We start from the raw sequence: 11,371 nt of genomic DNA, 5'->3' as shown, positions 1-11,371 counted from the left end.
CCGCTCGTGACCGGCCGCCAACTGGATTGAACTCCGTTCACCACAACTCTCTGGGCCCGGCCGTCCAGCCAGTTTTTGACCCAACCAGAGTACACTTGTCTAAGCCGTGAGCCGCCAGCTTCTCTAGGAGAATGCTGTGGGAGACGGTGTCAAAGGCCTTACTGAAGTCCAGGTAGACCACATCCACAGCCTTTCCCTCGTCCACTAGGCGGGTCACCTGGTCATAGAAGGAAATCAGGTTGGTCAAGCAGGACCTGCCTTCCATGAACCCGTGCTGGCTGGGCCTGATCCCCTGGTTGTCCCACACCTGCCTTGTGAGCAGGTAAGATGCATAGCAAAACTCCAGTGGGGCAGGAGTTTTACTCCACTAGTGGGCTTTGGTGGTTAAACTGTTGGCAGCAAGGAACAGCAAGTCTGTATTTCTAAGCATGGTATCACTGGAGTTCTGGTCAAATCAGGAGAGCCCCATCTATCAATTTGCACCAGCTTGGCACCTACCCGGAGGTCACAAAAGAGCTAGAAATAAAATTATCGTAGAAGGGTTTAGGTTGGGAGGGACCTTTGGAGTCGGTCACCCCTTCCTCAGAAGCCGGGGTGATTCCTATAGAAACAAAAAAAAAACCTCCCCACAACTAATACATATAAAGGCAAACTAAATCACATTCAATTCTTTTTTATAGCCTCTGAAATAATGTGCAAAACAGAAGGCAAACTGGATGGTGTCAGTTAAAACCAGTTGGCTGGTAGCCTGGGTTTTCTGCAGGCTCCCTAATGGTGTTTTTTTGTGGAAGAGGGGATATCTGATTGGCAAATTAAGAAAAGAAATATATTTTTTAATGAAATTTCTGCAATTCTGTTTTACCCTTCATGTGCGAATAGAATTGTGTTGGAAAGTTTTGGATTCCTTCTCCCAGATTTGTCCCCACACTTTTATGAGGTAGTCTTAATTTATTAATGGACTAAATTATAGTTTTATACTGCATCTGTGTGATAGGCCAGAACAAAACATGTTTCCCAAGCATAGCCTGGAGAATAAAGTGTTATGTCAGGTGGGAAATGGGCCACCTGGCCTCTTTTCTCTGGAGCCAGTTACACCCACTGATGCCAAAAATAAGCCCACCTTCTCTGTCTGTCTTCCACCAATCTGTTTGCTTGTAAAAGTTTGTTTTGAGAGAGGCAGCTCTGCCCTTCTTATCCATGGACTGCTTATTGCACCTCATGGTGCTCATTGGGGTTGGCAGAAGGAGGTGAGTTTTCATATGCCACATCTTGGTCCTTTCACATTTTCTCAGAGAAGTTTTAAAGTTGGTTCAGAGGAGAGATTTGTCATCTGAAAAAAAAAGTCAGTGCACTGACCTGGATATCTAACCTCTTACTGCTCTTCTAGGTGAAATCAGGGTGGCTTTTGTGCTGTACAACAACCTGGGCACCTATCTCTCCACGGAGAACGCCAGCATGAAGTTGGGAACAGAAGCAATGTCGACTAATCACTCCGTCATTGTCAACTCCCCTGTCATCACAGCAGCAATAAACAAAGAGTTCAGCAATAAGGTTTACCTAGCTGATCCCGTGGTGTTTACTGTCAAGCACATCAAGGTGAGTGAGTTCAAAAAGCACTTTTTTTTTTCAATTCCTAAAACAAAATGATGCAAAAGTTGGCTGATGTGAGGCCCCCAGCAGTCCTTGATTAGATTTTGAATTATACATTTGTTCTTTTGCACTTTGTGTTATTTATGGAGAATGTCTCTTTTATGTTGCATTAATAAAAGTAAAGAAAGAGTCTCCTTTAAGCTGATGCCCATTGCTCAGTTGCTGACACACGTCATTCTGTAATTAAAAACTACCAATATATTAGAATAGACCATAATATTATTTTATCATGGTGGCAGGGGATATTAGGGGAAAGTGGAATTACAGTGAAAGCGGACAGCTAGTCCTCCTGTTAGCCAAGCACAGTCATTGCAAAAGTTGATTGCTTAAAACAATTAATTTCTCTACTCTGCAATGCAAATGAAGCAATCTGATTTTGAAGAGCTGGATTTAGTCTGGCTGAAATTAATCAAGAACAAAGAACTAAGTTTGCATTAGCAAAGAGAGCAGCAACAATCTAACTTTCTCTGGTATTGGCAAGTAATACTTGATGTATAAATCACTGCTGATTGTTTATCCAAAATTAAAAGGGTGAGAGTTACAAAGTGCCTCTGGAAAAAGAAAAATAGTGCATTTAGAAATGTCTGAAACCCTACCATTTTTATTGCATTTATTCATTTCTTCCCTGCAGCAGTCAGAAGAAAATTTCAATCCAAACTGTTCATTCTGGAGCTATACAAAGCGTACAATGACAGGGTATTGGTCCACCCAGGGATGTCGACTCCTGACAACTAACAAGACGCACACCACATGCTCCTGCAATCACCTAACCAACTTTGCGGTCCTGATGGCCCACGTGGAAGTTAAGGTAGGTGTTGCAGATTCACAGGCTGCCAATGCACTGGGCACAAAAAGTGGCCAATGTAACACCATTTTGTTACTGCAAATGGAGCTGAGCAGGGAAATTGCTGTGTGACAGTAACTCCAACGGTAGAAACCATCTGGTATAAATCTCCCTTCTGCTATATGGTGAAACAGGAGATAGTCACACCAATGCAAAGCCTGTCTTGAGCTCCTGGCATGGGCAGCTCTTAGCTGAGGATGACGAGTGAGCAGAATTAGCTGTTGCCACATCCTTTGCTTACTGGTGCAGAACATCTCCTGGCTGGGTCCTTGCTCGTGGGGTCCTCACTGTGCCACCAGGGAGTAGCGAACACCCTGGGTCATGGGACAGAAGCATGCAGAGCCTGGCTCATGGGGGTGCAAGTTGTGTGTCCTGCTTGCAGCAGCTGCAGATACACTGCCGCACATGTTTGTGTGAGGTGCATGTGTGGACCCAAAAGTATTTTCCAGCTTCCAACTAGGGGAAAAAGATACATTCTCTGCATCTCGCTATGTGACAGCGAGCTACACATAAAAGGGAAGCTCCTTATACCATCCTGCATAGACTGTACATCTACCCGAGGCCAGTACATGATCAGCTAGTTCCCTTGCCTGCATTTAGGTCCATGGTGTAATTCTGGCTTCCCACATGACTACCCCACTGGTGCTAAAGAAGTTACTCCTGAAGATAGATGTTTCTCGTGGTAGCAGTGGCTTGGGGAGTGAAGTGCACATTTGGGATTTTATTTAAGAACAGGAGAATGGTGGAGATGATCCTCCATTTCCTGAGCTGTCTTGGCTGTCTTTGGTTGAGAACAGTCTCGGCTGCTGTAAAAAGAAAAGGAGAAGGCCTTAATGCCCAAAAGATTTTGGCCTAGTGATTTTCTGTGTTGCGGTGTCTCCATTTCATGTGCCTGGCACTACAGCAGAATCCACGGCTCTGAGCTAGATACAGATCTGGCATCTTCCATGCAGGCAGAACATTTCAGAGCCACTTCCATGGCTGCATAACCACCAAAGGTATTATGGTTTTAAAAGACCTTTTCTCAAACAGTCTTCCAGTGTCACTCCTTTGTATATTTTTGTTTCACTTGATAATCTGAAGAGGAATGTGAAGAGCCGCAATAAAAATATATATTAAAGCATCATCATGCATGACCAAAGCTCTTCAAAAAAAGAAATGGGAGCCTGGCACCACATTTGCCACAACAGCTGGGTCCAGCTGAGAGGGGCAGGATAGATCTGCTGGTGCTGCAGAATGACATATCCATTGTATTCTGCAGGAGTCACTGCCGGTCCAGGAGACATGCCATTAAATGGCTGTGGCATTATCCTGGGAGATGTCTGAAGAAATGGCCTATTCAGAGCACATGTTTACAGGTTAATAGCATGCTGCAGTCCAAGTCTGTTTTTGCCAATTTCCTACAACTGCTTGAATTTTCAAAAGAAATGTGTGTTTGGCTCATTATCACCTGCCTGGAGTTAACAGATACACCTGAGTCACTGAAGTCAGAGGTTGCACCTGGGAAATGCAGATAGCTTTCCACTCCACTGATGTGAATGAGGGCGATCCCTACTGTGTGGTGTAGATACAGGCTAGTGCCGAACAAGCCTCTTCCCAAACTGCAAGTAGGTCAGCCTTGTCTGCATGGCATTTCACCCAAACCTCATTAGACTAGTAGCGCTGGTGTTATCTTATCTTGCAGAAAGAGAATGTGAGACCCTTGTTTGCCCATGCTCAGCCAACAGGTTGGAAAGAGCTACAGCTGGAAGTTTCCTGAGTTACAAGCCAGTGTGCTATTAGCCGGTGGGTGTTTCTGGGTGTAACAAGTGCCCTCAAGACTTTCAGGTCATGTTTTATCATTAGGTTGCAGCCAAAGTATCATTGCTGTAAGAGCCAAACTGGCTCCACTTTGTTGACTCTGATGCAACCACACATCTCCCTGGTATGTCCGCTTTAGCAGTCATCCCAGTCTGAAGGTGAAGGCAGGTGCATACCCTGCAAACATCTGCAACTCTTCCCTCCACCTGCTCATGACCTTGTTCTTCCTGGTGGCACCATCCCGCTCCAATCTGCTGGTGGAGCTGGCTCTTGGCAGATCTGGGAGGTGGCTTGTATGACATTCCTTATGCTGTTGCAATCAGTTGACTTTAAAGTCTTGGCAGGAGAATACCTGCAGGTTTGGAAAGGTGGAGGTTTAAAAATAAATGGGGGTTGTTGTCATTCATTGGCTCGCACTCATCTCTCGTAGGCATGCTTTTGAGACATTTTGTTGTCTCGTGTCTTGTACAAAAAGGCATTCCTTGCCTCAAGGACCTTTTAGTCTTCTTGGAGGTGGAACGATCCTTGGGGAAAGGATGTTGCATGCTTCTGCAGGACCTCTTGCAGCGGTGTTCTGGCCAGCGACTAGGATCCCTAAAGAGGACTGTCATACACATAATAATTAATAATATTCTGGGAGTTGTGCAACAGAAACAGTTTTCTCCTGTAATTGAAATTTGTAGTTTACTGACTTCAGTTTGTCGGATTTTTGGATCCATAGGGAGCATCCTTTGGTGTAATGAGTATCCACAGCACCCTGCCTAATGAGGCCGAACACTGGGCGTTGTGGGGAGCAGACATTGGAGTCCTGCTCCTTCAATTTGACAAGTGTCACTTCTGGTCATGAATGATCTCCCTCCCTGGTAGCATGGCAAAAGAGCGTGTTCTCTGGAGGAGACCTCGGTGGCTGCTCTGCTAGTTACGGGCTAGGATTCAATTATTAGCAGAGCATATGTGGTAAGGTGGAGCTGGAAGGTAGCGCTGCTGAGGAGGTGATTGATGGCCGTCTGGCTCTATAGCATGAAACAGCAATATGTCTTTGTCCGAAGGGGCAGAAATTGACATTGGCTGACCACGGCAGCAGGGATTTATTGGTGTGCTTCAAGAGTAGAAGTTGCTGGGATCAATTCCAGTCTTAATAGGACAGTACCCGATTAAGAGGAGGAGATTTTAATTTGAAAATGCTTTCTGCCTGTTAAAATTAGTTGGGCCCAGAGTTTGTTATTCACCTATATATTTCAGTGGGGTAAATAACGGTGCCCAAGACCAAGAGCCTGCTGTGCACACAGGCAGGATGCATAGCTGCTGGGAAGAGCGATGGACCTACACCTGCAGGTACTCCTCCAGCTGCTGTCAGAGCTCCAGCTAGCATGGGAAGAGGAGAGCAGAACCGTAATGACCTGTGAGCTGGACCTCGCTGATGCATCCTCCTGGCAAGGGATGACCTTACAGACCTGCAGCGTTCGTTGCCCTTTCGGACAATTTACCCAGAAAAAAGAGAACCTCCCTTTGGAGGGAGATTCTAAGACTTGGAAACAAATCACTGTTTTCATCAGCTAAGAAGTTCATTTGGCCGGTGTTATGGGAAAATTATTACAGTTTCATAGATATTTTGTTAAATTACAAGATATGTTTAACATAGATGGGATCTATGTTAAATATCTATCGTTTGAATCGGTAGGATATTTGTTATGACCCGTAAATGCTATAAAAACATGGTGGGTCCCATACCATGGGACAAAGCCCATAGTTAAATAAGCCATTCTACCTATCTAATTGCCGCAGAATTATTCAACATTTACAAGCTGTTTTTCATATAAGCTTGTGCTTTGCATCATATTAACTATAGCAGATGCATCTTAAATGTACTATGGGAAAAATATACAGCCAGAAAACAAGTTCAGAGCTGGTGGGAAAATGCAATTAAAAAAACCACCCAAAACAGAATAAGCAAAGGTACTTCAGGGTAGATAAATGTTTCTTATCAGTATGTAGTGAATGCCAAAGCTTACTCTTCTTTTAAAAATAAATAAATAAATAAATAAATATAAAAAAAAAGAAAAGGTGGGGAGGGGGGGTGTGAGGAAAGAAAGGTGTTTTAACTGTAGCAATTAATCGGAAGCTTTCAGATGTTATTCTATACCACAAACACATTACACTGTGCTAATTATTTGGGGAATGGAAGCGTAAGGAAAGCTAAGGAGAGAAAGGAATAAAAATATATGAAGTCTAAATGGAATGCAGTGGTCCATTGCCTAAAGCAATACAGCCTTTTAGATATAAAGAGCAAGCTGAAGTTATTGCAGTGCTGGCTTATCCATATATTAGCACTTGTGGGACTGAACAGCAGTGAATGAAAGCAGAAGTGGGTGCAGGATTGTAAAAAACCCTAACTGCAGAATTAAATTACTAAAACCGCTATATAATGAATTTTGCAAGACAAATCATTTGTACCATCAAAGGGGTTAATTCTCAAACAACCCCGTAGGTCAAATATACCTATTAGGTCAAGTAATCTATGCCTATGGGGTCGATTCAGAGTTGTACCTGGTAGCAATCCTTGAGCTTTTTGTCTAGGTGGGCAGTAAGTCGCTCCAGGGAGTTCCTTGAGTTCCCCACCCTCAGTTTGACACATGTTGTTTTGGGTTGAGCCCTAGTTGTGTCTTACTGTTTCTAGTTCTGCTGGGTTAGACGTCTCACTGGTCCCTGTCTGTGCGTTCCCCGAGGCATTGACCCAGATCTTCTCAGGTAGCCACTTCTGGGTGTCCTACCTGAAAACATTTAGAGCCTGGCTTCAGAAAGACATACTCTTGAGTCCTTGAATTTGCAGTTTCTTAGCTCAGCACTTACAGGTGTCAGAAATTTGAGCACACAGCAGCTTATTAGCCACGGCTTGCTTTCTCCCCAGTCCAACGGGTACGTATTTGCTTAGCATCACCCTTCTTGACTCTCTGATCTGCGAGCCAGGGCTAGTTGCACAGTACGGAGCTGTGCTGCAGAGCATGGGGACAGTATCACCCCTAGGGTTTCCTGATCCTCTGTTCTAAAATGCGCAATTCAAGTAGCTCCCATTGGCAAGCACTAAGCCTTGCTGTATTTCTCTCTACCCCCTTCCTTTCTGGCTGAGAGCAGGGTGAATGCAAGGACCAAAGTGAAGGTAGTGGCCATGGTGTGGTGGAGCCATGTCCCAGCTGTCTCCTGGCACCGGGATGGGTAAGACCATCAGTGCGACTGCAGAAGCTGATGATGCTGTGACCAGATTTTTTCCAGGAACTCAAATTAACAAGCTGGCAGCTTGGCTGGGTAGATGTCTACACTGAGTTTGGCACAGCCGCCGTAGCTCATTTCTTGGGTTGGAGATGCCTTATGAGTAAGCAGAGCTGCAGCGCTTTACTAAATCCAGTCAGCACAGGAGGGCAGGACGATGGATGCAATTATTGTCCCAAGCCTCTCCTCTCCACAACTGAATCTCACCTCAACTGCATCTCAGTTGCAGCGGTGTCGGTGAGTACAATGGAAACACTGGGCTTTTGCCACACGCCATATCCACAGTAGCTGTTGTAACACATGGCGACATGAGGTCTGTACCCATTTCTCTGTGCACACCTGCCCCCGAATCGCTTTATTCTGGCTGTGGGGGTTTCTGCAGCTTGTGCTGGCTGCTGCTTCTGGAAGTCACTGGAAGGCTGCTGCATTTTGGGGAGAAGTTTGTGGGAAAGGGTTCTGCTAGGAGGCCTTCATCTTGCTGAGGAAGGTGGAGGAGGAAGAAGACGGTCTGTGTGGCCTGTGCAGAATATGAAGGCAGCTTTGAGGACTAAGGCAAGGAGAGGAAAGGTGGCTAAACCACCTTGCAGGAGTGCTTGGTGATCTGAGCCTTATTTTAAATGACCATAGTCAGAAGACAGTGATGTTGCACGGGGGCTTCAGGTGGGAATTAAGCTCTCTTTATTCCTGGGTTAGGACCTGATGGTGCCCATGACAGCATTGCCTTTGCAGAGCACAAAGGGGATATGTACCAGGTCCGTGAGTGCTGTGTCTGCTGTGGAGCAGAGCTGCCTGCCTCCCTCAGTGCATCCTTGGGGAAGAGGGAGAGGATGGGTGCTAAAGCAGTGGGATCTCCCCAGCACATATCCCTCTTGGCCACAGACGGGGGGAAAGCCCCCTCAAAACCTCTCATGCCTGCATAGCCACATCAGGCGATGCCATTAGCCAGCCCAGATGCACTGCAGGACCCTTTGGGGTTTCCTCCCAGTCCATGTAGCCCAGCTGATGCTTTTGGCACATCTACAAAACCATTTCCTTCTTAAGTAGCCCTTTGCACTTAGCCACGAAGCATCACAGCCAGGTCATAGCAGTAATCCTCTCTCAACACCAGTGACGGGGCAAAAAGGGCAGAGGGAGCCCGCACAGTCCCAGATAGCTACAAGTCTGAGGAGCAGCATCAGCAGTGCACAGGAGTTCAAACCTGTCCCACTTGGGTCTCTGCCCAGCCCAGCACACTGCCAGCTCCCACCGGGCACCAAGTGGTCATATCTTAGCTAGTTGATGACACTGTTTTTATTTACTGCTTACTTATTCTTCCACCCTCAAACATATTACTCTTTCCATTCCTGGAGGGACAGATTAGGCAAAGGAATGTGTCCTTTGCTGCTGGCAGCTCGATTTGGCTGCTGTTTTCTTCCACTGATGTTTTTAATAAGGGAGGAAATGGCTGTTCATCTCAGGGAGAGCCGTTCTGTCATAAGCTGACATTCCCTGGGATTTGTTTTTATTAGCTCAGCTCTGGTGTACAGGCGCTGCCAGAGCTGCTCATTGATTTTCCCAGCCTGGATAATATCTAGGCTGCCTGCTCACCCTGCTGTGGTTGCTACCAGGGCTCCCGTAACTCCTCCTGCACAGGTTTCCATCAGTGCTCTCCTCCCGCTGCTCTTGGTCCCACCGGAGCAAAAGCAGGGCTTTATTCCAAAGCCAGGGAAATGTTCTTGCACTGAGCTTTGGGTCAGGCTCATGCCTAAGTATTTGATTGAAGCTGTCAGGAAATTGTCCCGTGGACTGATGTGTGGTATCTCCCATGGGTTCTTGCAGTTGCCCAGGTCTCCCAGGGGAGATTATCAAGAAGCAAGAGCTGACTGTTATCAATACACTGGTGGCTTCAGATGTATTTTGCATTCCTTAGGGACCCTAGGGCTTGCAGGGTGCTGGAAGGATATCATTAGCACATACATCAAAGTTATTTTATTCTCAGTCAGTGAGTGCATGAACAGTGCTGGGCAGGGTAAAGAGAAGATTTGCTCCTCTTGCATGTCTCTGCAGTTGAGGGACCAGGCTCAGAGACTGCGACCCAGACACAAAATCTTGGTGTGCTATTTATCATACTTAACCCTGGAACGCCATATACCAGCTGTATAAACCAGGTACGTTGCTCCCTTATTTGTCACATAGCAATCAGGTGATGGCAAGGATAATCTCATGGCATTGAGGAGTGATTACCACGATTCCTCCTTTTCCCATATTATTCTGCTTTGTGGCCTGTGGCAGTGCAGTATTTTGCAAGTTTCAGTCTCCAGCAAAAGGCAAATTCCCTTTTGTTGGACTTGCTGGTGTAAAAGCTCTGGATGTGCCTGGCCTGGGGGCAGTTGGCAGTGCCGTGGGAAGGATGCCAGTGCTTACCAACTCCTCCCTGACCCATCGCCTTTGCCGTGGCACCTGAAATTGGGCATCCCAAACAGGACAGAGCACATCCAGCCTTTGAAATCCAGCTCACTTCTTCTCTTCGACTTTACTAGAAAAGCTACAAATTCATATTTTTTTCCCCTGAGGTGTTTTTAAATTTCTCTTGTTCCCGGTTTATTGTTATTATTCCTTTTTGTTTGTTCTTTTGTGAGTTTGTTGAGTTTGGGGAGGGAGGTTGTAATTATGGAGAATTTGTTTTTATGGTTGTTTCCCAGCACTCCAGGGATGGGTGTTATGTACATAAAATCAGTATTATCGTTATGATTAATACTAAAAAGAAGAGTAGGAAGAGTGGTAATAATAATACAGCAATGCGTTTCTTGCTAAGTGTGGTGAGCTTCATGGGCAAGGGGCCCTTCCCTGAGCAAGACCATGAACCTAGATGGCAGGATCCCTCTCCAGGAGCAAAACCACCCCTAATTCCTGCATTGTGTCTTAAAGTCAGCAGAGTTATGGTTCTGTGAGAGAGATACATGAGCTGAGACCTGTGAAATTCATCTCATGTAGGGGAAGAAGCCCTCAGATAGCTTTCCCTGTGCCAGGCTAACTTTGTCTTGGGATGAATGAATCTGTGCCGTTGGCCGCATCTGGATGGTATGGATGTATCTGGCCAAAGTCTGCCTGGTTTCTTTCTCCTTGCATCTGCCCACATTAACTGCCTTGACCCACTCACCCAGCCCAAGAGCTCATGGCCACTTCGGCCTGGCAGGGTGATTTAATCAGGTGAGCTGGCAGGGTTGTTCAGGGAGATGTTCTCCTGCTGTTCCCCAGCAGCCTTGGATGAAAGAAGGAATGATTTGCAAGGTGCAAGGTTTGCATTAACATTTTTTCGCACTGAGTTAAGAGGGATGGATGAGCTGGAATGACACTGAGATAAAGCAATGTGCGGCCAGCAGGAGAATGACGTGTGCTTCATCGTCTCAGTTTTCTGGGTGCTGCTGGAGGAGCTGGCTGGAATAAGTGTTTCTGTCATGATCTACAGGAAGCACACAATGATTTCTTGCCTCTCTGTTGGACTTCCGACCCCTAGTTCCTTAGATATTGGAAATACTCAGGAAGAGCTGCAAGAGCATTTGGGGAAAGGAGCCTTCATCTCTCCACCTCCAAGTCTCCCTGGAGAGAAAACTTCCAGCATGGAAGAGATGGAGGGGAAAGTCACTCCCCATCTTTCATTACCATTTGATGCCTATCACTCATGCTGATAAAGCCAAAGAGCTGAAAGGTTTGAGTTGTTTCTCACAGGTGCTGACATAGCAGAGTGTATATCAGGAAAGGCCTGACATTTGATGTGGCTTTATCATTGGCAAGCAGGCAAAGAAAATGGATAAATTAATCACCTTTTCC

The 11,371-nt window shown here is 46.0% G+C and overlaps 1 protein-coding gene across 1 annotated transcript in view; it reads left to right on the top strand.

Moving 5' to 3' along the window:
* Positions 1-11,371, top strand: part of LPHN3 (latrophilin 3) — a 331,880-nt gene that overhangs the window by 262,390 nt on the left and 58,119 nt on the right. The window contains exons 13-14 of the mRNA XM_009333609.1: positions 1,388-1,596; positions 2,282-2,458. Coding sequence (XP_009331884.1) covers positions 1,388-1,596; positions 2,282-2,458 — 386 coding nt within the window. The remainder of the gene's footprint in view (positions 1-1,387; positions 1,597-2,281; positions 2,459-11,371) is intronic.

The sequence above is a fragment of the Pygoscelis adeliae genome, unplaced genomic scaffold, assembly GCF_000699105.1.
Source record: "Pygoscelis adeliae isolate BGI_AS28 unplaced genomic scaffold, ASM69910v1 Scaffold240, whole genome shotgun sequence".
NCBI classification, from domain to species: domain Eukaryota; kingdom Metazoa; phylum Chordata; class Aves; order Sphenisciformes; family Spheniscidae; genus Pygoscelis; species Pygoscelis adeliae.
This window is presented reverse-complemented; position numbering and strand designations above follow the sequence as displayed.